Here is a 26,156-nt window from a genome sequence, read left to right on the forward strand (position 1 = left end):
CCTGCCCCCAGCCCATACCCCTCCAGACCTCTCTCATCCATGTATCTATCCAATTTACTCTTAAAAGTTAAGAGCGAGCCTGCATTTACCATATCAGATGGCAGCCCATTCCACACTCCCACCACTCTTTGAGTGAAGAAGTTCCCTCTAATGTTCCCCCTAAACCTTTCCCCTTTCACTCTAAAGCCATGACCTCTCGTACTTATCTCTCCTAATCTAGGTGGAAAGAGCCTACTTGCATTAACTCTGTCTATGCCCCTCATCATTTTATAAACCTCTATCATATCTCCCCTCATTCTTCTCCGCTCCAAGGAATAAAGTCCTAACATGCTCAATCTTTCCTTATAACTCAACTCCTGAAGACCCGGCAACGTTCTTCTAAATCTCCTCTGCACTCTTTCAATCTTACTGACATCCTTCCTGTAGTTCGGCGACCAGAACTGCACACAATATTCTAAATTTGGTCTCACCAATGACTTATACAACCTCACCAAAACATTCCAACTCCTATACTCAGTACTTTGATTTATAAATGCCAGGATGCCAAAAGCCTTTTTTACAACCCTGTCTACCTGTGATGTCACTTTCAGGGAATTATGTATCTGAACTCCCAGATCCCTTTCTTGCTCCGCACTTCTCAGTGCCCTACCATTTACTGTGTATGTCCTTCCTTGATTTGGCCTTCCAAAATGCAACACCTCACATTTGTCTATTAAATTCCATCTGCCATTTTCTGGACCATTCTGCAGGAGGGAGGGCTTCAGGTTTCTGGATAATTGGGCTTTGTTCCTAAGGGACGGTTTACACCTGAACTGGAAGGGGACTAATATACTTGCGGGTAGGTTTGCTAGTGCTGCTCCGGTGGGTTTAAACCAGCTTTGCAGGGGGAGGGGAACCAGAGTGTTGGAGAAGAAAGTGAGGAGGAAAATGATCGTGTGAGGTCTGCAGGTATGGACAGAAATCAAAGGTTTGTACATGATAGAAATTTTCTCAGGTGCATCTATTTCAATGTAAGGAGTATTGTAGGTAAGGCGGATGAGTTTAGGGCATGGATTGGCACATGGGATTACGATCTTATTGCTATTAGTGAGACATGGTTGCAGGAGGGGCAGGACTGGCAGCTTAATGTTCCAGGCTTCCGTTGTTTCAGACGTGATAGAGGGGGAGGGATGAAAGGGGGAGGAGTGGCATTACTGGTCAGGGAACAGATCACGGCTGTGCGTAGACAGGACAGCCCAGAGGGCTCGTCTACAGAGGCCATATGGGTGGAGCTGAGGAACAGGAAGGGTGTGGCTACACTAATAGGGTTGCATTATAGACCGCCCAATAGTCAGAGAGAATTGGAGGAACAAATCTGTAGGGAGATAGCAGACCGATGTAAGAAACAGAAAGTTGTAATAGTTGAGGATTTTAACTTTCCACATATTGACTGGGACTCCCACACTGTGAAAGGGTTGGATGGCTTGGAATTTGTCAAATGTGTTCAGGAAAGTTTTCTAAATCAATATATAGAGGTACCAACGAAAGAGAATGCAATACTTGATCTCCTATTAGGGAACCAGGCAGGTCAGGTGACAGAAGTATGTGTAGGTGAGCATTTTGGGTCCAGTGACCACAATGCAATTAGTTTCAAGATAATTATGGATGAGGATAGGTCTGGTCCTTGAGTTGAGGTTCTAAATTGGAAAAAGGCCAATTTTGTGGAAATGAGAAAGGATCTAGGTAGGGTGGATTGGGATAAGTTATTTTCTGGCAAGGATGTGCTCAGTAAATGGAAAACCTTCAAAGACAAAATTTTGAGAGTGCAGAGCTTGTATGTTCCTGTCAGGATTAAAGGCAAGGGTAGCAAGCATAGGGAACCTTGGTTTTCAAGGGATATTGGTGAGCTGGTTAAGAAAAAGAAAGAGGTGTATAGCAGGTATAGGCAACTAGGAATGAATGAGGTACTTGAAGAGTATAGGAAATGTAAGAAAATACTAAAAAAGGAAATCAGGAAGGCAAAAAGAAGACATGAGGCTGCTTTGGCAGATAATGTGAAGGTAAACCCAAAGGGTTTCTACAGGTATATTAAGAGCAAAAGGATAGTAAGAGACAGAATTGGTCCCCTAGAAGATCAGAGTGGTCGTATATGCATGGAGCCTCAGGAGATAGGGGAGGTCTTAAACAGTTATTTTGCATCAGTATTTACTCAGGAAACTGGCATCGTGGATATGGAAGGAAGGGAAACAACCAGAGAGTGGTTGGTGCATGGAATGCGCTGACTGGGGTGGTGGTGAAGGCTGATACGTTGGACAAGTTCAAGAGGTTGTTAGATAAACATATGGAGGAATTTAAGATAGAGGGATATGTGGGAGGAAGGGGTTAGATAGTCTTAGGTGTGGTTTGAAGGGCAGCACAACATGGTGGGCCAAAGGGCCTGTATTGTACTGTATTGAGTACAGGAGTTGGGATGTTATGTTGAAGTTGTGCAAGACATTGGTGAGGCTGAATTTAGAGTATTGTGAGTATTGCAGTTCTGGTCACCTACCCACAGGAAAGCTATCAATAAGCTTGAATGAATGCAGAGAAAATTTACATGGATGTTGCTGGGACTTGAGGACCTGAGTAATAGGGAAAGGTTGAATAGGTTAGGATTTTATTCGTGGAGCACAGGAGAATAAGGGGAGATCTTAGAGAGGTATACAAAATGTTGAGGGGTATAGATAAGATATCTTTATTAGTTACACGTACATCAAAACACACAGTGAAATAAATCTTTTGCGTAGAGTGTTCTGGAGGCAGCCCGCAAGTGTCGCCACGCTTCCGGCGCCAACATAGCATGCCCACAACTTCCTAACCTGTACGTCTTTGGAATGTGGGAGGAAACCAGAGCACCTGGAACCCAGGCAGACACAGATAGGGTGAATGCGTGCGGGCTTTTTCCCCTCAGGTCGGGTGAGACTACAACTAGAGGTCATCGGTTTAGAATATAGAACATAGAACACTACAGTGCAGTACAGGCCCTTTGGCCCATGATGTTGTGCTGGCATTTTATCTTGTTCTAAGAGATCTTAATTGTCCCTAATGTATCTGCTCCCGCAACCTCTGCAGACAGTGCGTTCCACGCACCCACCACCCTCTGTGTAAAAAATTTACCTCTGACATCCCCCCATACCTTCCTCCAATCACCTTAAAATTATGCCCCCTCATGTTAGCCATTGTTGCCCTGGGAAAAAATCTCCAACTGTTCACTCGATCTATGCCTCTTATCATCTTGTACACCTCTATTAGGTCACCTCATCCTCCTTCGCTCCAAAGAGAAAAGCCCCAGCTCACTCAACCTATCCTCATAAGACATGCTCTCCAATCCAGGCAGCATCCTGGTAAATCTCCTCTGCACGCTTTCTGAAGCTTCCACGTCCTTCTGACAATGAGGCAACCAGAACTGAACACAATACTCCAAGTGTGGTCTAACCAGAGTTCTATAGAGCTGCAACAGTACCTTGCACTCTTGAACTCAATACCCCGACTAATGAAGGCCAACACACCATACGCCTTCTTAACAACCCTATCAACATGCACGGCCAAGATCCCTCTCTTCCTCCATACTGCTAAGGGTCCTGCCATTAACCTTGTATTCTGCCTTCAAACTCGATCTCCTGAAGTGTATCACTTCACAATTGTCCGGCTTGAACTCCATCTGCCACTGCTCAGCCCAGCTCTGCATTCTATCGATATCCTGTTGTAATCTACAGCAACCTTCTACACTATCCACAACATCACCAACCTTTGTGTCACCTGCAAACTTACCAACCCACCCTTCCACATCCTCATCCAAGTCATTTATAAAAATCACAAAGAGTAGGGGTCCCAGAACAGATCCCTGCACAACATCACTGGTCACCGACCTCCAGGCAGAATGTGTTCCATCTACCACCACCCTCTGTCTTCTATGGGTGAGCCAATTCTGAATCCACACAGCCAAGTTTCCCTGGATCCCATTCCTCCTGACTTTCTGAATAAGCCTTCCATGAGGAACCTTATCAAACGCCTTACTAAAATTCATGTACGCCACATCCACTGCTCGACCTTCATCCATGTGCTTTGTCACATCCTCAAAAAATTTATTCTGGCTCGTGAGGCACGACCTGCCCCTCACAAAGCCATGCTGACTGTCCCTAATCAGCCTATGCTTCTCCAAATGCTCATAAATCCCACCTCTAAGATTCTTCTCCAGTAATCTGCGCACCACTGAAGTAAGACTCACTTGTCTGTAATTCCCAGGGTTATCCCTACTCCCTTTCTTAAACAAAGGAACAAGATTTGCCACCCTCCAATCATCTGGTACTACTCCTGTGGCCAGTGAGGACGCAAAGATCATCGCCAAGGTGCAGTAATCTCTTCCCTAGCTTCCCATAATAACCTTGGATATATCCCGTCCGGCCCCGATGACTTATCTATCCTAATGTTTTTCAAAAGTTCCAGCACATCCATTTTCTTCACCTCGATATGTCCTAGCATATCAGCCTGTGGTAAGTCATCCTCACAAACATCTAGGTCTCTCTCATTGGTGAATACTGAAGCAAAGTATTCATTAAGGACCTCTCCTACCTCTTCCGCTGCCAGGCACAAGTTTCCCCTTTTATCCCTGATCTGTCCTACCCTCACTCTAGTCATCCTCCTATTTTTCACACCCATGTAGATCACCTTGGGGTTTTCCTTAATCCTACTTGCCAAGGCCTTCTCATGCCCCTTTCTAGCTCTCCTAAGTCCATTCTTAAGCTCCCTCCTGGCTACCTTGTAATTCTCAGAGCCCTGTCTGATCCGTGCTTTGTAAACCTTAGGTAAGCTTCTTTCTTCCTCTTGACAAGATATTCTACGTCTCTCGTCAACCATGGTTCCTTCACTCTGCCATCCTTACCCTGCCTCAAAGGGACAATCCTATCCAGAACCCCATGAAAGTACTCCCTAAACAGCCTCCACATTTCCATTGTGCACTTCCCCAAGAACATCTGTTCCAAATTTATGCTCCCAAGTTCCTGCCTAATGGAATCACAATATAGAGGAATTTAAAATAGAGGGATATGTGGGAGGAAGGGGTTAGATAGTCTTAGGCGAGGTTTAAAAGTCGGCACAACATTGTGGTCCGAAGGATCTGTTTTGTGCTGTACTTTCTATGATTCTATGATAATTCTCCCTCCCCAAATTAAATACTTTCCCATGTTGTCTGGTCCCATCCCTCTCCAAGGCTATGGTAAAGGTCAAGGAGTTATGGTCACTGTCTCCAAAATGCTCTCCCACCGAGAGATCTGAAACCTGATCAGGCTCATTGCCTAGTAACAGGTCCAGAATGGCCTCTCCTCTAGTCGGTCTGTCCACATACTGTGTCAGGAATCCTTCCTGGACACTCCTAACAAACTCTGCCCCATATATCCCCTTTACACTGAGGAGGTGCCAATCAATATTCAGGAAGTTGAAATCACCCATGACAACAACCCTGTTATTTTTGCAAATATTAACAATTTGCAAATATGCCTCTTTTAGACTCCTGCAAGGTGAAACTCACAAGCACAAGCACAGAGACTCACCTTTTTTCAAAGCCTCCACTCCAAATCTCATTCCAATTCCTCAGGGTGAAAGGTGAAATATTTAAGGGGAATCCGAGGGCAACTACTTCACTCAGAGGGTGGTGCGAGTGTGGAACAAGCTGCCAGTGGAAGTGGTGGATGTGGGTTCAATTGTAACATTTAAGAGTAGTTTGGATAGGTGCATGGATGAGAGAGGTTTGGAGGACTATGGTCCGGGTTCAGTTAGATGTGATTGGACAGAAAACCAGGCCGGCGTTGACTAGATGGGCCAAATAGCCTGATTCTGTGCTGCAGTGCTCTATGACTCTATATGTTTACATTGCCTTGGGATTATCCTTAATCCTATTTGCCAAGGACTTTTCGTGGCCCCTACAGTCCTCCTGATTCCTTGTTCAAGTTCTTTCCAGCTTCCTTTATATTTCTCGAGGGCCTTGTCTGATTTCAGTTTTCTGAACATTACATGTGCTTCCTTTTTCTTTTTAACTAAACTTACAATTTCTCTTGTCATCCAAGGTTCCTAGACCTTGCTGTTCTTGTCCTTTCCCCCCCTCGCAGGAACATTCTGGTCCTGAACTCAACCAGAGTTTAAACAGCTCCCATCAGTCAGGTGTGGATTTACCTTCAAACAGCCACCTTCAATCTACACTCTCCAGTTCCAACCTAGTACTGTTGTAATTAGCCTTCCCCAAGTTTAGCAACTTTGACTTGAGTCTTATCCTCGTTCCATAACTATCTTAAAACTTACAGAACAGTTCCAAAAATGGTTCCCTACTGAAACTGCGATCACCTGGCCAGGCTTATTCCCCAATACAAGGTCTAGTACAGCCCCTTCCTTAGTTAGAACATAGAACATAGAAAGACTACAGCACAATTCAGGCCCTTCAGCCCACAAAGCTGTGCCGAACATGTCCCTACCCTAGAAATTACTAGGCTTACCCATAGCCCTCTATTTTTCTCAGCTCCATGTACCTATTCAACAGTCCCTTAAAAGACCCTATCGTATCTGCCTCCACCACCGTTGCCGGCAGCCCATTCCACGCACGATGTAAATATTGTTACAAGAAACCCTCCAGGATGCACCTAACAGATTCTGCTCAATCTAGTCCCTTGGGAGTTCCAGTCAACATTTGGGGAAGTTAAAATCACCCTATACAACAACTCTGTTGTTTTTACATCTTTCCACAATCTGCTCACACATCTGTTCCTCTATCTCCCGTTGGCTACTGGGAGGCCAATTGTACAACCTCATTACAGAGACTGCACCTTTCTTAATCCTGCATTCTACCCATATGGCCTCACCGGATGAGTCCTTCAAGATGTCCTCTTTAAATGCAGCTGTGACATTCTCCCCCACCTCTTTCACATCCCTCGCTATCGTGTCTGAAACATCTGATTCCTGGAATGTTGAGATACCAGTCCTGCCCTTCTCTCAACCAAGTCTCTGTAATGGCTACAACATCATAGTTCCAGGCTATAAACTCATCTGCCTTACCCATTATATCCTTTGCATTAAAATGTACACACTTCAGACCATCAGTCCTGCCGTGTTCATTATCCTGGCCCTGCCTGTCCTTGACTCAACCTCTACTTCTCAATCACTCCACCTGTTGACCTATTGCTCTGGTTCCCACCCCTCCCACACTAGTTTAGACCCTGATGACTAGCATTAACAACCCTCCCTGCAAGGATATTGGTGCCCCTCCTTCTTGTACATGTCCCACCTGCCCTGAAATCCAGGTGTCTGAAGCCTCCAGCAACTCCCCTCCCTCCCCCTTCCCCCACCACACTGGTTCTTTAGCCAAGCATTCAACTTAAACTATCGCTCTGGCATCTCTAGCACTGGTACGTGGGTAGAGAATTCCAAAGGTATACCTCCCTCTGGGTGAGGATATGGGGGATCCATTTAAAATTCCAAAAGTGAGATTGGAATTTTTTGGTAAGCATTTTAAAGGTTAAAGAATCAATGCAAATAGATCAAATTAAGAAATGGATTATCCAGTAGGACATACTTCCTCCTCCTGTCCCTATGCAATGGACTTGAGGCGCTGAGTGGCCTTCTCCGTCCTTGTGTTTGTAGAACAGTTCCCAAGTGTAAGTGGTGAATTCACTGGGCTGGTGATGTGTTACCTGGGTCTGATGGTGGGTTACCTGGGTCTGATGGTGGATTATTTGGGTCTGTTGGTGGATTACCTCGGTCTGATAGTGGGTTATCTGGGTGTGGTGGTGGGTTACCTGGTCCTGATGTGGGTTACCTGGGTCGGATGGTGGGTTATTTGGGTCTGATGGTGGATTATCTAGGTCTGATGGTGAGTTATTTGGGTCTGATGGTGGATTACCTGGTCCTGATGTTGGGTTACCTGGTCCTGATGGTGAGTTATCTGGGTCTGATGATGGGTTATTTGGGTCTGATTGTGGGTTATTGGGTATCTGACCTACGTACCTCTTTCTCTCTCACTGCAGGATCCTGGGCCCAGCGATTCTCTCTCCACCCTACAACTGGTGAGCTTCGAACAGCCACTACACTCCGTCAGCGTGACAGGCCAGAGTACGAGTTGATGGTATTGGCACAGGACCGTGGTCATCCTCCTCAGACCACCCCTCTCACTGTCCGTGTCCAGGTACGTGTTCCCACTGGGTTTTGTGACCAGTTCCCAAAAACAGGCTGTGTGTCGTCAGCCAGCACTCCCAAACCGATACAGACATGCACCTTCTCCAGACAAAGAGGGTTATTCACCCAGGAGTTGGTCTATGAAATGGGACTGGTTTATCTTTGCTCATTAATACAATGAATCATTTAGGGTAATGGACAGGGCAGTGTGGAGGCCGCATCGTTCTATATCTAACCATGATTTTTATGGTTTTTAGCCCTGACCCCCATTTTGTGTATTTTTGTTTGTTGTTTTGTTTTTAAAATCATTTTATTTACAATATTTTAAATAAAAACGTTTCTCTCACTGTCCAGGATGTACTTGAAACTTCCAGTGAGCACAGATGTTGTCTGCTCCCTCTCCAGGGACCCCTCGACCTAGTGGCTCCGGGGGGTGGGGGGGTGCTACCTGAGGAAGGCCCTGCCCACAGTGAGCCCCTTGTTCAATCCTCAGGGAGAAGACAGTCTTTCCACACATTCCAAGGGCTGTTCCAATGTCTGACAACCGCCCTTTGCCTTCAACCCTGCTCTCTCGTCAGACTGGAGTAGATGCAGCCCTTGACCCTCAAGGAGTGGCTGCAGCTGCCACATGGCTGGAGAGCGGCCACAGAGAGGATGGACTAACCGTGGAGTCCACAAGAATTCCAGCCCCTAGCCACAATATGAACAGAGAAAAGACTTAGTCAAGAGCCTTGCTATTCCCTGTAAACAACCTCTACTGCTCTATCTTCATCAATTTTCTTAGTTACCTCCTCAAAAACTCAATCAGATTTGTGGCAGGATTTCCCCTGCACAAAACCTTGCTGGCTCCCCCACTCAGTCCCTACCTTTCCAAGTGATCACAAACCCAATCCCTAACAATGTTTTCCATTTGTTTCCCTACTGCTGATGTAAAGCTCACTGGCCTGTAGTTTCCTGACAACCTTGAATATGGGAACTAAATTAGCTGCTCTCCAGTCTTCTGGTACCTCACCCTTGTCTAAAAATCTCTATCAGAGCCCCAGCAATCTCCTCCCTTCCCAGAACACCCCGGGATAGATGTCATCAGGCCCTGGAGATTTTCTACCCTCATGTGCTAGAGAGGGTGCAGAAAACATCTACAGGGATGTTGCTGGGACCATCCTGGAGTCTCACTCATGGCCACAGAAACCCCTGTCTGCGCCCCTGACTAAAGAGTCCCCATCACTATCACTGGCCTGTGACCTTCCCTGGTGTACAACAGAGCTAGTCATGGTGCCACTAATCTGGCTGCCCTGCTGCTTTCCCTTCAAAGACTGTCCTCCCCAAAAGTATCCAAAGCGGTATACCTGTTAGAGACAGGGGACTCCTGCACTCTCTGCCCCTCCTGGTGGTCTCCCATCTACTGCCTGGCTGAACCTATGGTGTGGACACCTTCCTCAAGCTCTCATCCATGACACTCTCTGCCTCCTGGGTGCTCTGCAGGCTTTCTGATCATTGCCCCATTGCTGTTTGTGGGATCTTGCTGTGTGTAAATAACCTTGCATGACAATAGTAAACATGCTGCAATCATCCTTTTGTCTCTGTGGAAGGGGCTGTGTAACTGTAGGTTGTTGTTGCACGGGGGAGTGGAGGATGTTTTCTGCAATGTTCTCTGCAGAGTAGGGACAACTGTCGCCCACCTGCCCCTCAGTCTCTGCTGCCCCTGCTGTAGATCCAGTTACCCGCACTCACTCCACTGTTAACCTGCCTTTGTTTAACCCTTCAGGTGCTGTCTTCCCCCAGTAATTTACCACAGGTTGACAGCAGTGCCATCACCTTGCAGTCCATTGAGGGAACAGCACCGGGCTCCATCATTGGGTCGGTGGCCTCCAGTGAACAACCGGTGCGTGGTGCCGGCGAGGTGACCTACACGGTGGTCGGGGGCACAGATCGGGATGGCCATTTCCTGGTCGACAGGCTGGGAGGGGAGATCTATGTGGCCCAACAACTGGACTATGAGTCGGGCTCCCACTACCAGCTGGAGGTCGCCATTGATGATCTGAGAAGTGGCTTCCCTCACCGCACCATCGTCCTAGTGGACATCGACATCCAGGACTTGAATGAATACCCTCCCCATTTTGCCGAGGATCCCATCACCATCGTCATCAGTGAGAATGTCGACATCGGCGCCTCCATTTACAGCTTCCACGCTATCGATAAGGACGGGAGCGGTCCCAACAGTGAGGTGCAATACTCACTGCTCCACCAGACACCCCCAGAACCCCAGCTGCGGCTGGATCCGGTCTCAGGGGTGCTGACGGCTGCAGTGCCCATTGACCGGGAGCTCACTGCCTCCTTCCTCCTTGTAGTCCAGGCCACAGACCAGGCCGTCAACAGCAGCCAACGCAAGTCCTCGGCGGCCACCGTCCGGGTCCTCGTAGCCGACAAGAATGACAACAGCCCGCAGTTCCTGTCACCCACGATGGTCAGCGTGCTGGAAAACCGGCCAGTCGGATCAGTGCTCTGTCACGTCATTGCTCAGGATGTCGACCTGGGAGAGAATGGCCGGGTTACCTATCGCATCAAGTCAGGGCACGGACACACACACTTCCACCTCAGCCCAGACACAGGTGAGGAGCCGGGAGTAACCAGGTCCCCCCCGATCGCCCAGTCTTCCCATTGGTCTGATTCCCCCCCAACACCTGGCTGCTTGGTCTCGTCCCTTTTCCTCCCCCCTTGTCAGTAATGTAGGGATGTTGGCAGGTTGAAGAGTAACAGCTCCGTGTGTTTGATTGCAGGAGCGCTGTCCATTGTCAAGGCTCTGGATTGTGAAGAACAGTGTTGGTTCAACCTAACAGTGGAGGCATCTGATCACGGCCCCGTGAGCCGCACTGCCAGTCAGCCTCTCCACATCCAGGTGATTGACATCAACGACGAGGTGCCGAAGTTTGACCAGACAGCATATGAGGCTCGAGTCACTGAGAACCAACCTCCAGGCACCCTGGTTATCCAACTACAGGCTACTGACAGAGACCAAGGTAAGTATCCACTCAACAACCTAACAAGCTGGTGCAGGGACTGCGGGTAACGTGTGTGAGGGAAGGCAGCGACGCTCACTCCAAGCACAGTCCGTAACAACGGTGTGCACAGGAGGAGCAGCCCAAGCTCTAACTGTGATTGGATAAAATAACTGGTGTGGCCTGTGTGATGCAGCTTTGCACCTTCATACTATTTAATGCACTCAGTGACGGGGAACAGTGTCCAGGGCCTTGGGTGAATCCTCAGCTGTACTGATGGCAGCAGCAGGGTAATGTGTTTTCAACTGCTGCAGGTTCCAACGGGCTCCTGAGGTATGGTGGGGTGGTGGATGGGAGCTTCTCCATTGACCCAGTCTCAGGAGTTATCAGCACCAGCCGGACATTGGACAGCGAGGAGCAGGATCTCCACCTAGTCACAGGTAAGGACTTTCTACTGAATGGGGAGAGAGGTTGGGCATCTTCTCATCGTCCCTCCCTCCCTCTCTCTCCCTCCCTCTTACTACATCTCTTTTTTTCTTTCTCCCCCCTCTTCCTTCCCCTCTATCTCTCCGTTTCACTCCCTCTCCCCCTTCTTGCTCCCTATTTCTCTCCTTCCCCCACCCTCAATCTCTCTCTCTCTCTCTCTTTCTCCTCCACCCCCTCCCCAGTCATCTCCATCTCTTTCTCCCCAGCCTCTTGTCTATCTGTCTCCTTTTCTCCACTCTGCCTTCTCTGAGCACTCTCCCTGTCTCCGCTGTGATCTCGCTCACCTGCTGCTCTCCACCCCACTGATTCCATACATTTACATTCCAGTGTATGCCAAAGACGGTGGAATTCCTCCAAACTTTGCCACGGTGACAGTTTGCATCAGGGTTGAGGATGAAAATGACAACATCCCACAGTTTGACAAGGACGTATATCAGCTGCAGGTGCCAGAGAACCAGCACCGTGTGATGCTGTTCACAATTAAGGCCACGGACAAAGATTCTGGTGAAAATGGTCGTGTGGAATATGGGATCGTTGGTGAGCAAGTGTGACTACCAGTGGCCAAGTGTGTTTGGGTGTGCAAGGGAATGTGTGGTGAATGGGTATTTACTTGGTGAATGGCTATCAGAAGTTCATGATCAATGTAATGAAGATTTGAAGTTTCCTTGGAGACAGTTGGTGGAATTTTAGTCCTAATTGCAGTGAAGAAAACCCTGCAGAGGACACCAGTGCATCCAGTGGCATGTGAGATCTCACTGCCCTCACGTCCTGGACACCACAGGTGTAGGAAGTGTGGTCAGTCGGAGGAGCTCGAGCACTAAGTGATGGCACCTGGTCACCAGCTGGTGTCAGTTACACTGCTACTCCGGTTATTGTGTCAACACCACATTTCGGGAGGTGTTACCCCTACACAGTCAAGGCAGAGGACTGGGAAAGAGAGAGAATGTGTGCAATGGCTTGGGTGCTAGAGTAGCAAATAGTGCAAGGGTGTGTGAGGATTAGAGAGCAGCAATGAAGGATTGATCTGTACGATCGGTGTGCAAGACAAGTTTTTCACTGTACCTCGGTACAAGTGACAATAATAAACTAATTCCAATACCAAGTTGGCCACAGATCAGGTAGCATCAGACTGAAGGATAGCTAATGCTGTTCCTTAAATAAAGGGCAGCAAGGATAAGCCAGGGAACCACAGGCGGGGAAATTATTGGAGAAAACTCTGAGGGATAGGGTTTGTGTACACTTGGAAAGCCAGGAGCTGATCAGCAACAGTCGGCATGGCTTTGTGTGGGGGATATCCTGTTTCATTCATTGAGTTTTTGAGGAGGTAATTAAGAAGATTAATGATGAAGACACAGTCTTCATGGACTTCAGTAAGGCAATGGACATGGTCCTGCATAGTAGACTGGTCCAGAAGGTTAAAGCACAGGGGATCCAAGGCAACTGGATCCAAAACTGACTTTGTGATAGGAGACAGAGGGTGATGGTGGAAATATGCTTTTCAATTCAAGTCTGTGACCAGTGGTGTATGCACAGATTGTTTGTGATATACATCAGCGACTTGATGTGAATGTAGGAGGTATAATTAGTAAGTCTGCGGATGACACAAAGGTTGGTGGTGTTGTGGATAGCGAGGAAGGGTGTCTAGGGCTACAGCTGGATACAGATCAGATGGAAAGTGGGTGGAGCGTCACCAGATGGAATTTTATCCTGACTAATGTGAGATGATGCATTTTGGGAAGTCAAATACTGGTCAGACATATACAGTGAATGGTAGGGCACAATGGAATGTTGGGGAGTTTGGGGACTAGGTCCATAGTTCCCTGAAATTGGCAGCACAGGTCAATAGGATGGTGAAAAAGGCATATGGCATGCTTGCCTTCATAGATTTGAGTATAGAACATAAAAGTCGGGACATTATGTTGCAACTTTACAAATCACTGGTTAGACCGCACTTGGAGAAGTGTGAGCAGTTCTGGTCACCACACTATAGGAAGGATGTGGTTGTGCTGGAGAGAGTGCAGAGGAGATTCACCAGGATGTTGCCTGGATTGGAGGGCTCTAGTTAAGGGGGTAGATTGGACAGGCTGGGCTTGTTTTCCCTGGAGCGAAGGAAGCTGAGGAGTGACATGTAGGGACCAATGACGTGGATAGGAAGGAGGAGGAGGTCATGCAAAGAGAGTATGGAGAGTTAGGTGCAAAGTTGAAATCGGCTGTGTGGGAGAAGACAGAGATCCCCCCCATCTCCTGAGGCTCCACACATAGACGACCACTCTGATCTTCTAGGGGACCAATTTTGTCCCTTACTATCCTTTTACTCTTAATATACTTGTAGAAACCCTTCGGGTTTACCTTCACATTATCTGCCAGAGCAACCTCATGTCTTCTTTTTGCCTTCCTGATTTCCTTCTTTAGTATTTTCTTACATTTTCTATACTCTTCAAGAACCTCATTTGTTCCTAGTTGCCTATACCTGCTATACACCTCTCTCTTTTTCTTAACAAGATCACTAATATCCCTTGAAAACCAAGGTTGCCTATGCTTGTTAACTTTGCCTTTAATCCTGGCAGGAACATGCAAACTCTGCACTCTCAAAATTTCGCCTTTGAAGGCCTTCCACTTACTGAACACATCCTTGCCAGAGAACAACTTATCCCAATCCACCCTACCTAGATCCTTTCTCATTTCCATAAAATTGGCCTTTCTCCAATTTAGAACCTCCACTCGAGGACCAGACCTATCCTTATCCATAATTAACTTGAAACTAATGACATTGTGGTCACTGGACCCAAAATATTCACCTACACATACTTCTGTCACCTGACCTGTTTGGTTCCCTAATAGGAGATCAAGTATTGCATTCTCTCTCATTGGTACCTCTATATATTGATTTAGAAAACTTTCCTGAACGCATTTGACAAATTCCAAGCCATCCAGCCTTTCACAGTGTGGGAGTCCCAGTCAATATGTGGAAAGTTAAAATCCGCAACTATTACAACTTCCTGTTTCTTACATCAGTCTGCTATCTCTCTACAGATTTGTTCCTCCAATTCTCTCTGACTATTGGGCGGTCTATAATACAACCCTATTAGTGTAGCCACACCTTTCCTGTTCCTCAGCTCCACCCATGTGGCCTCTGTAGACGAGCCCTCTGGGCTGTCCTGTCTATGCACAGCTGTGATATTTTCCCTGACCAGTAATGCCGCTCCTCCCCCTTTCATCCCTCCCCCTCTATCACGTCTGAAACAACGGAAGCCCGGAACATTAAGCTGCCAGTCCTGCCCCTCCTGCAACCAGGTCTCACTAATAGCAATAATGTCGTAATCCCACGTGTCAATCTGTGCCCTAAACTTATCTGCCTTACCTACAATACTCCTTGCATTGAAATAGATGCACCTGAGAACATTTCTATCACGTACAAACCTTTGATTTCTGTCGATACCTGCAGTCCTCGCATGACCTTTAATCTCCTCCACCTCACTATCTGCTCTAACACTCCGGTTCCCCTCCCCCTGCAAATCTAGTTTAAAGCCCCCGGAGCAGCACTAGTAAACCTACCCGCAAGTATGTTAGTTCCCCTCCAGTTCAGGTGCAAACTGTCCTGTTGCAACAGGTCCCACCTTCCCTGGAACAAAGCTCAATTGTCCAGAAACATGAAGCCCTCCCTCCTGCACCACCTCCTTAGCCACGTATTTAGCTGCATGATCTTCCGATTTCTAGCCTCACTAGCACGTGGCATGGGTAGCAGTCCTGAGATTGCAACCTTGGAGATGGGGGAGATCTTAAACAGTTTTTTTGCATCAGTATTTACTCAGGAAACTGGCACAGGGTATATGGAAGGAAGGGAAACAAGCAGTAGTGTCATGGAAAATATAGAGATTAAAGAGGAGGTGGTGCTTGCTGCCTTACAGCGAATAAAGGTCGATAAATCCCCTCGGCCTGACATGCTATTTCCTTGGACCTTGAGAGAGACTGGTGTAGAAATTGCAGGGGCCCTGACAGATATATTTAAAATGTCCTTAGCCACGGGTGTGGTGCCGGAGGACTGGAGGGTAGCTCATGTTGTTCCGTTGTTTAAAAAAGGCTCTAAAAGTAAACCAGGTGAGCTTGACATCCGTGGTAGGTAAATTATTGGAAGGTGTTCTGAGAGATCGGGTATACAAGTATTTGGACAGCCAAGGGCTGATTAAGGATAGTCAGCATGGCCTTGTGCATGGTAGATAGTGTTTAACAAATCTGTAGAGTTTTTCAAGGAGGTTACCAAGAAAGTAGATGAAGGAAAGGCTGTGGACGATGTCTACATGGACTTCAGTAAGGCCTTTGACAAGGTCCCACATGGGAGGTTAGTTCAGAAGGTTCAGACATGAGGTATCCATGAAGAGGTTGTAAACCAGATTCGAAATTGGCTGTGTGGGAGAAGATTGTTTGTTGTCTATATCAATGATCTAGATGATAATGTGGTAAATTGGATCAGTAAGTTTGCTGATGACTCTAAGATTGGAGGCATTGTGGACAGCGAGGAAGGCTTTCAAAGCTTGCAGAGGGATCTGAACCAACTGGAAAAATGGGCCAGAAAATGGCAGATGGAATTTAATGCAGACAAGTGTGAGGTGTTGAATTTTGGAAGGACACATCAAGGTAGGACATACACAGTAAATGGTAGGGCACTGGGGAGTACAGAGGAACAAAGGGATCTGGGAGTTCAGATACATAATTCCCTGAAAGTGGTGTCACAGGTAGACAGGGTTGTAAAGAAGGCTTTTGGCATCCTGGCATTCATAAATCAAAGTATTGAGTACAGGAGTTGGGATGTTATGGTGAGGTTGTGTAAGACATTGGTGAGGCCAAATTTGGAGTATTGTGTGCAGTTCTGGTCACCTAACTATAGGAAGGCTATGTGTAAGATTGAAAGAGTGCAGGGAAGATTTACTAGAATGTTCCCGTGTCTTCAGGAGTTGAGTTACAGGGAAAGATTGAACAGGTTAGGACTTTATTCCTTGCAGCGCAGAAGAATGAGGGGAGATTTGATAGAGGTTTACAAAATTATGAGGGGTATAGACAGAGTAAATGTGAGTAGGCTCTTTCTACCTAGATTAGGAGAGATAAATATGAGAGGACATGGCTTTAGGGTGAAAGGGGAAAGATTTAGGGGAAACATTAGGGGGAACTTCTTCACTCAGAGAGTGGTGGGAGTGTGGAACGAGCTGCCATCTGACGTGGTAAATGCGGGCTCACTCTTAAGTTTTAAGAATAAATTAGATAGCTACATGGATGGGAGAGGTCTGGAGGGTTATGGACTGGATGCAGGTCAATGGGACTTGCGGAATGAAGTTTCAGCACAGACTAGAAGGGCCGAATGGCCTGTTTTCTGTGCTGTAGTGTTCTATGGTTCTATGATAGAAGATGTATAAAATTATAAGCTGCATCAATATGGTAGATAGAATCTTTTTTCCCAATACAAGGGGCTTAGGTTTCAGGTGAGGGGAAAGAGTTTTACAGGGAACGTTTTTTACACAGGGAGTGGTTGATATCTGGAACACTTAAGAGACATTTAGACAAGTACCTAACTAGTTAATGCCTAGATAAATACGTTCCTAACATGGGCAAACTGGATTAATACAGATGATCAAAAAAATGCAAAAGATCAGCATGGATATTGATTCTGTAAATACATGAAGAATAAAGGGGTAACTAGGGAGATGCTAGGTCCCCTTAAGGATCAACGTGGTAATCTATGTGTGGAGCCATGGGAAATAGAAAAGATCATAAACAAATACTTGGAGTCACAGAGCAATACAGGTCCTTCAGCCCAACGAGACCTCTCGAGGAGAAGGACATGGAAGCTAGTGAGTTTGGGGGAAGAGGTATTTTTCACAAATATCGATTGTGTTTCCTCACTTGCTCTGGACCTGTGGTTCTTCAGTGTTTCTGGGAGATTTTTTCTCTCTCCTTTAGTGAGACACTGACAAAGTTTTGTTTTATATCCTTTTGAAGCCTAAAGAGATGGGAAGGTAATGCAGAATGAGGGGTGCTTGATGCACTGGAAGCAAAAGTAAAAATCAGACCAAAGAAAGAACTTGTAGAAAGAGAAACAAGAGCCAGAGAGACTGTTCATGTAAACTGAATGCTAATGGGAATCAACACATCTTCCACAAGCATATAAATAATGAATGTTTATAAATACTGAATGATTAGAATGAGGAAGCCGGTTCATGTTGGGGATTAGAACTGCTCATGGATCCAGAGGCATGACCGAGGTACTAACTGAGCTCCTTACAGCTGTTGACCAAGGGAGAAGCTGCCATGGTCGGGGTAGACAGGAGGTGGTTGAGAAACCGCTGAGATAAAAGTTGATAAAGGAAGTGAGTGGAAAGGTTGGCTGTACTTCAGGAGGACATCACCCAGTCCAATTGGGATGTGTCCCAGCCTGCTGAGGGAAGTGAGGGTTGAAATCACAGAGTATGGGCTATGTTTTTCTGATCTGCCTTGTACAGAGATTTGAAGTAATTAGGAGAAGGATGAGAAGGGAAATGAAAAGGCCCTTCAGCCCACAATGTCTGTGCCGATCATGATGTCAATTTAAACTGCACATCTGCCTGCACATGTTTCATATCCCTCCATTCCCTGAATGTCCACATGTCTGTCCAACATCCTCTTAAACACTTCTATCATATCTGCCTCCACCATCTCCCCTAGCAGCCTGTTCCAGGCACCCACCACTCTCTGTGTAAAACATTTGCCCCACACATCTCCGTTAAACTTACTCCCTCACCTTCAGTGCATGGCCTCTGAACATTTCAACCCTCAGAAAAAGATACCGGCTGTCCACTTTATCTATTCTTCTCATAATTTTACTAACTTCTATCAGGTTGTCCCTGAGCCAAGTGGTCTGCTTCTATGTCAGGAGAAAATATGGACTCTCCTCAGCCTCCCTTATTCAATAGTAAACAACCCCAACTGTCCAAACTTTCCTCACAACTAAAATATTCCAGTCCTGGCAACCTCTTCATAAATAATCTCTGCCCCTCTCCAGTGCGCTCACATCTCTCCTGTAATGTGGTGACCAGAACCACATGCAGTTCTCCAGTTGTGGCCAAGTTGTGTTCTGTACATTTCTTGAAAAACCTCCCTGGTCTTATATTTCACTGTTCTCTCATAAAGGAAAGCATCCCACAATCATCTTCACCATTTATTGACCTACCCTGTTGTCTTTAAGGATCTGTGGATCTAGTCTTCACGGTGCCTCTGTCCTTTCTCCACCCCACTCAGCACTCTCCCAGTTATTGCACATTCCTATCTTGCTCCACTTCTCAGGACTATCCCATTTGCCACTTTCCTTCCCAAATTGTACTTGGTCATCTACATCTTCCTGTAGTCTAAGGCATTTCTCTTCACCACGAAGCACGCAATCATCTGCAGACTTCTTTATCATGCCACCAACATGTAGGTCTAAATCATTAATAAATATTGTATTACACAAAGCAAGAGACTGTCTGGAGCCCTGTGGAACCCCAGTCACAAAACCCCATCAACACTTCCACTTTGCTTCCTCCCACTGACCCGGTTTTAATTTTCCTCTTTCACTTCGATCTCATGGGCTTTTACATTTTTGATCAGCTTACTCTGTGGGATCTTGTCAAGAATCTTCTAAAATCCTGACAGACCACTTGTAACTGAATGTCGGGGCTGAAATCCCTCATCCCTGGAACCATTCCAGTAAATCTGTCTGCACCCTCTGGCACCTTCACAATCTTTCCAATGAGAAGTGACCAGAATTGGACGCAGTACTCCAGTTGTGACCCAACTAATGTCTCATACAAACTAGGCAGAAAAGGGAGAAAAGGAAAATAAACAAGAGCTCTGGTTTTGGAAGTAATGTACTAGCAGGGATAGGGGATTGGTTAACTAACAGAAAACGGTGGGTGGGGATAAACCGTCATTTTCAGGTTGTGAAACTGTAATCAGTGCCTCAAGGATCAGTGCCGAGGACTCATCTGTTTACATTCATTATCCTGACTCGGAGGAAGGACGCAGATATGTTGTGTCCACATTAATGCAAGGATAAGTGGGAAGAGGACACTGTCTGCAAAGAAATGTAGATGAGTTGAGTAAAAGCAATATTTCACAGTGGTCTAAAGTGTGAGCCAACATGAGTTTATCCACGGCTGGAAACCTCCTATAAGAGGCTCTGTGTTCAAGAGTCGGGAAGTTATATTGCAGCTTTATAAAACTCTGGTTAAGCCACATCTGGAGTATTGCATTCAGTTCTGGTCGCCACATTGCAGGAAGGATGTGGAGGCTTTGGAGAGGATGCAGAAGAGGTTCACCAGGATGCTGCTTGGATTAGAGGATATGAGCTAAAAGGAGAGGTTGGACAAACTTGGGTTGTTTTCTCTGGAGCAGCAGAGGCTGAGGGGAGACCTGGTAGAGATTTATAAAATTATAGTTATAAATTATTATAAAATTTTAGAAAGTTGATATCTTTTTCTCAGGGTCGAAATGTCTAGTACCAGTAGGTATGCATTTAAGGTGAGAGGGGAAAGTTCAAAGGAGATGTGTGGGGCAGGTTTTTTACACAGAGAGTGGCGGGTGCCTGGAATGTGCTGCCAGGGGTGGTGGTGGAGGCAGGTATGATAGAGGGGTTTAAGGGGCTCTTAGATAGATACATGAATGTGCAGAGAATACAGGAATATGGACCTTGAGTAGGCAGAAGGGATTAGTTTAGTAGACTTCTAATTACAAACATAGAAAACATAGAAAAACTACAGCACAATTCAGGGCCTTCGGCCCACAAAGCTGTGCCAAACATGTCCCTAGACTAGAAATTACTAGGCTTACCCATAGCCCTCTATTTTTCTCAGCTCCATGTACCTATCTAACAGTATCTTGAAAGACCCTATTGTATCCGCCTCCACCACCGTTGCCGGCAGCCCATTCCATGCACCCACCACTCTCTGAGTAAAAAACTTACCCCTGATATCTCCTCTATATCTACTCCCCAGCACCTTAAACCTATGTCCTCTTGTGGCCACCATTTCAGCCCTGGGGAAAAGCCTCTGACTATCTACCCGATCAATACCTCTCATCATCTTATACACCTCTATCACGTCCCCCCTCATCCTCCGTCTCTCCAAGGAGAAAAGGACGAGTTCCCTCAACCTGCTTTCATAAGGCATGCTCCGCATTCCAGGCAGCATCCTTGTAAATCTCCTCTGTACCCTCTCTATGGCTTCCACATCTTTCCTGTAGTGAGGTGACCAGAACTGAGCACAATACTCCAAGTGGGGTTTGACCAGGGACCTATATAGCTACAAGTTTAATTAGTTCAGCACGACATCGTGGGCAGAATGGCCTGTTCCCGTGCTGTATGTTTGAATGGAGAGCACGGGCAGACTGCTGTACTGGGAGTTCATGGGCTTGAGCACAGAGTCAGCACACAGGCACTGCCAGTAATTAGGAAGGCAAATATAATGTGGCCATGACTGCAAAAAGTGAAGTATAAAAGTAGGGAAGTGCAGAGCACAGGTGAGACCACACCTGGAGTACTGCATTAAGTGCAGGGCCACGGGTGAGACCACACCTGCAGTACTTCATTAAGTGCAGGGCCGCAGGTGAGACCACACCTGGAGTACTGAATGTATAGAGTTCTCTCCCCATTGGTAAGGAAGGATGTGCTTGCACTGAAGATAAGATATCTTTATTAGTCACATGTACATCAAAACACACAGTGAAATGCATGTTTTGTGTAGAGTGTTCTGGGGGCAGCCCGCAAGTGTTGCCACGCTTCCGGCGCCAACATAGCATGCCCACAACTTCCTAACCTGTACATCTTTAGAATGTGGGGGGAAACTGGAGCACCCGGAGGAAACCCACGCAGACACGGGGGGGAACGTACAAAGTCCTCACACTTTGTCTGCTTTATCCCAGATAAAGTAGACCTTTATATGCTTTGAAACTTATAAGATTCCGAGGAGGATTGGAAGGATGGATACTGAGGAGACTTTCCCTTTGTGTGGGAACCTAGAGAGCAGATTTTCAGAATAATGGTGGAGTGATGGAAATTAGGTATGAAGCCGGTCGTTGAATTTCATATGAGTTTGTAGGAGATCATGGCAATTGGATTGGGAAGGTGGGGTGGGGAACAAGTCAGAGGGATTGAAAGAGAAATGAGAATTTTAAATTATGCAGTTCCCTTATGATGAAAGACTTTACTTTGATGTTTACTTTGTCTCCTTCCACAGAGGGTGATCCAAGTGGGCACTTTAGCATCGACAGGAGCAGTGGAGTCTTGTCCACAAACACAGGTCTGGACAGGGAATCAATGTCACTCTATACTTTGACCATTGTGGCATGGGATCAGGGAAAGCCCCAACGCAGCAGCTCAGTCTCTGTCTTTGTACACGTGTTGGACATCAATGACAATTCTCCCACCTTCAAGGAGTCGACCTACATGGCCGAGGTCCAAGAGGACAGTGCGGTTGGCACTGTGGTTGTCCAAGTCCTTGCAACTGACGCCGATGCAGGTTCCAATGGAGAGGTGTTCTACTACCTGAGCAGCGAGTCACTAGGTATGTTTGGCATCGACAAGATGGGAAAGGTCAGCACGGCCATGCCCCTGGATCGGGAGAAGCAAACATCTTATACATTCCTGGTCCAAGCTGTGGACTCTGCACCCTCTCATCCTAGGAGTTCCACCACTCGGGTAGAAGTTGTTGTGAAGGACGTTAATGACAATTCTCCGCACTTCCTCATTGACCCACTCATCGTAAACATCTCCAAACACACTCCAGTCAACCAGGTGGTGGCCACCATGAAGGCAGAGGACAAGGATTTTGGTGCCAATGCCTCCATATTCTATCGTTTCTCCAGTGTGGTTGCAGGGTTCAGCATCAATTCCTTCACTGGAGAGATTCGCCTGATGAACTCGGTGAGCTCAATGAGTCTGAGTGAGCGCACGTTGTTTGTGGTGGCCACAGACCAAGGTTCACCAGCTCGCTCCTCCACTGGTGTTGTGATGGTTTACCTCAAGGAGGAGCGTTACCATGGCATCCGTTTCAGGCGCAGCATCAGCGATGTGGCTCTGGCTGAGAATTCCGCTCCAGGTAACAGAGCAGGCTCTGCCCGCGCACCGTCACAAATGTGCACACCCACATCTCTCACATCACACACACACATCGCACACACATCACACACACACTCACTTACATCACACACTCACATCTCACACACACACTCACACATCACACACACACACACACTCCCATCCCACACACATTCACATGACACACATCACGCATGCATGCACACACATGCACACACACACACACTCACATCTCACATGCACATGGGAGTGAACTTGGCCGATGCTGTATTTTTGGGGGCGATAGACAGCAGAGGTACTGAAAGGCTCTTTGCTCGGTGGAGGGTTGGGAAGTAAGGGGCAGGTTCTGGATAAGGAGCCAGACACTTTGGACTAAAGCAAGGAGTTGTTGTTCTTTAGGCAGACAGTGAAGATTTATTCAGGGGCAGTGGCTGCTCAGTCAATGAGCATATCCAAGGCTGCGGATGATAGGTCAGGGACACAGGGAATTGGGGGATCAGGAGGAATGGGATAAGACAGATTCAGCCTTTTCATTGAAAACTGGAGCTGTCCAAGGAGCTGCTTGGTCTGTCTGTTTCATGTTTGACCTGATGCTTTGAGCCTTTACTCTTACACCACCTGTACACCTGTACACCACATGCCCTGAGCCCTCACTGTCCGTCTTGGTCTCTGGATCACAAAACAGCCTTGGCAGCAAATGAAACCTGACAGAGTTTGAGAGCTAGAGGTGGTGTGGTGGGGTGGTGAATGGTCAACAGGGAAGGCCACAGTTAGTGCAGAGAAGTGGACGTGCATGGACTAGTTGGGTCAAAGGGCCTGTTTCCGTGCTGTGGATCTCTGAGTGTTGTGATCCACTTTGACATGAAGAACAAGGAAAGGGTTGTGGTAAACGGTGGTAGCAAAACTCCAGATTGTTGTGAACACCCATCAGTTTCACTGATGTCCTCACTTGGTCTGGTCTGTGTGTGACCCCAGTCCCACCCATAAGGTTACATAGAACACAGAACAGTACAGACCTGGACAGGCCATTCAGCCCACAATGTTGTGCTGATTTTAGCTCTAAAATCCCCACAAAATGGCCCAAAACCGACTCAGTTGTGCCCTTGCTGCTGTGTTCAAACCGAGGGAGAATAAAACCAGCTGATCACTGGCAAGTTCAGACATGGCAAACTCGTTCCAGCCCAGTGAAGCTCACAGATGTCTTGAGGAAAAGTCAAATGGGAGCCTGAGAGATTCATAACTACAGAGTCTGACCCCATAATCACTCCTCATTGACAATCCCTGGCTACATCTGGTTCTGCCAGCAGGGCAGACCCACCTGAAGGGCAGCACAGTGGTGTACAGGTGTATTGGTATTGGTTTATTATTGTCACTTGTACCGAGGAACAGTGAAAAGCTTGTCTTACAAACCGATCGTACAGGTCAATTCATTACACAGTGCAGTTACATTGAGTTAGTACAAAGTGCATTGAAGTAGTACAGGTAAAAACAATAACAGTACAGAGTAAAGTGTCATAGCTACAGAGAAAGTGCAGTGCGATAAGGTGCAAGGTCACAACAAGGTAGATCGTGAGGTCACAGTCCATCTCATTGTATAAGTATAAAAATTGTGTAAATTTTTAAGTAGGAAAAACTAGGGGGAAAACAAAAGAATTAGTTCAGATGGAGGACATGGTGATGTGCTGCAGCTGCTTGATGTCGGAACTCGTGGACCTTGCTGTGGTCAACGATGGCCACATCTGCAGTAAGTGCTTGAGGCTGGAGGAACTTCAGCTCAGAATTGATGTGCTGCAGTTGCAGCTTCAAACACTGCGCAGCATCAGGGAGGGAGAGAGTTATGTAGATACTGTACATCAGGAGACGGTCACCCCCCCTTAGAGCCGGTACTACTGGAGTCCAGGAAGTAGATAGAAGGGTGACTGTCAGGGGAGGGAAAAGGAAAAAGAAAACGAACAGGCAGATAGAGCAGAGGACCCCGGAGGCTGTTCCCCTCAGTAACAGGTTTTCCACTTTGGAGGCTGTTGAGGGAGATGACCTGCTGGGGCCTAGCAGCAGTAGCCAGGTCTGTGGCACTGGGACTGGTCCTGCTGCTCAGAAGGGAAGGGAGAAGAGGAAGGCAGTAGTGATAGGGGACTCGATAGTCAGGGAAATAGATAGGAGGTTCTGTAGCAGTGAGCATGAATCCCAGATGGTATGTTGCCTCCCAGGTGCCAGGGTCTGGGATGTCACTGAACGGGTCCACAGGGTTCTAGAGCGGGAGGGAGAACAGCCAGAAGTCGTGGTTCATGTTGGTACCAATGACATAGGTGGGAAGAGGGATGAGGTCCTGAAAAGTGAGTTTAGGGAGCTAGGCAGAAGGCTGAAGAACAGGACCTCAAGGGTAGCGATCTCGGGATTGCTGCCAGTGCCACGCGATAGTGAAGGTAGGAATAGGAGGAGATGGCAGATAAATGCGTGGCTGAGAAGTTGGTGCAGGAGGGAGGGTTTTAGATTTTTGGATCATTGGGATCTCTTCTGGGGAAGGTGGGACCTGTACAGAGAGGACGGGTTACCCGAACCTGAGGGGGGGCCAATATCCTTGCAGCCAGGTTTGCTGGGGTGGTTCAGGAGGGTTTAAACTAGATTGCCAGGGGGAAGGGAACCAGAGGAGTAGGTCAGAGGAAGAAGGGGATGGGGAAAGTCAGATCTGACAGGTAGAGAGGCTTTGAGGAAGGAGAAGCAGAGTACAGGCTACAAAAGTAGTAAGGTGGATGGGCTAAAGTGCATTCACTTAATGCAAGAAGCACCAGGAATAAGGGAGATGAACTGAGAGCTTGAATAAGTACATGGGACTATGATACTGTGGCTATTACGGAGACATGGCTGACATCAGGGCAGGAATGGATATTGAATATTCCTGGTTTTCAGTGTTTTAAAAGGGATGGGGTGGGGGAGGGGGGGCGATGCGGGTCAGGGACACTGTTACAGCTGCCAAAATGGTAGATAATGTAGAAGGATCCTCTCTAGAGTCAATATGGGTGGAAGTTAGGAACAAGAAAGGAGCAGTTACCCTCCTGGGAGTGTTCTATAGGCCCCCTGGTAGCAGTAGGGATACTGAGGAGCAGATTAGGAGGCAGTTTTTGGAAAGATGCGAAAATAACAGGGTTATTATAATGGGAGACTTCAACTTTCCAAATATTGATTGGCACCTACTTAGTGCCAAAGGTTTAGACGAGGCGGAGTTTGTTAAGTGTGTCCAGGACGGATTCCTGACGCAGTATGTTGACAGGCCGACTAGAGGGAATGCCATATTAGATCTAGTTTTAGATAATGAACCAGGTCAGGTGACAGATCTATCGGTGGGTCAGCATTTGGGGGACAGTGACCATTGTTCCATAACCTTTAGCATTGTCATGGACAGG

At 47.0% G+C, this 26,156-nt stretch overlaps 1 protein-coding gene across 1 annotated transcript in view; it reads left to right on the forward strand.

The window, feature by feature from the left end:
• dchs1a (dachsous cadherin-related 1a) overlaps positions 1–26,156 on the forward strand; it is a 241,409-nt gene that overhangs the window by 170,729 nt on the left and 44,524 nt on the right. The window contains exons 9-14 of the mRNA XM_052026374.1: positions 8,028–8,185; positions 9,941–10,784; positions 10,953–11,192; positions 11,486–11,611; positions 11,985–12,194; positions 21,896–22,756. Of these exons, the coding sequence (XP_051882334.1) occupies positions 8,028–8,185; positions 9,941–10,784; positions 10,953–11,192; positions 11,486–11,611; positions 11,985–12,194; positions 21,896–22,756 (2,439 nt within the window). The remainder of the gene's footprint in view (positions 1–8,027; positions 8,186–9,940; positions 10,785–10,952; positions 11,193–11,485; positions 11,612–11,984; positions 12,195–21,895; positions 22,757–26,156) is intronic.

Source organism: Pristis pectinata, chromosome 11 (assembly GCF_009764475.1).
Source record: "Pristis pectinata isolate sPriPec2 chromosome 11, sPriPec2.1.pri, whole genome shotgun sequence".
Classification (NCBI taxonomy): domain Eukaryota; kingdom Metazoa; phylum Chordata; class Chondrichthyes; order Rhinopristiformes; family Pristidae; genus Pristis; species Pristis pectinata.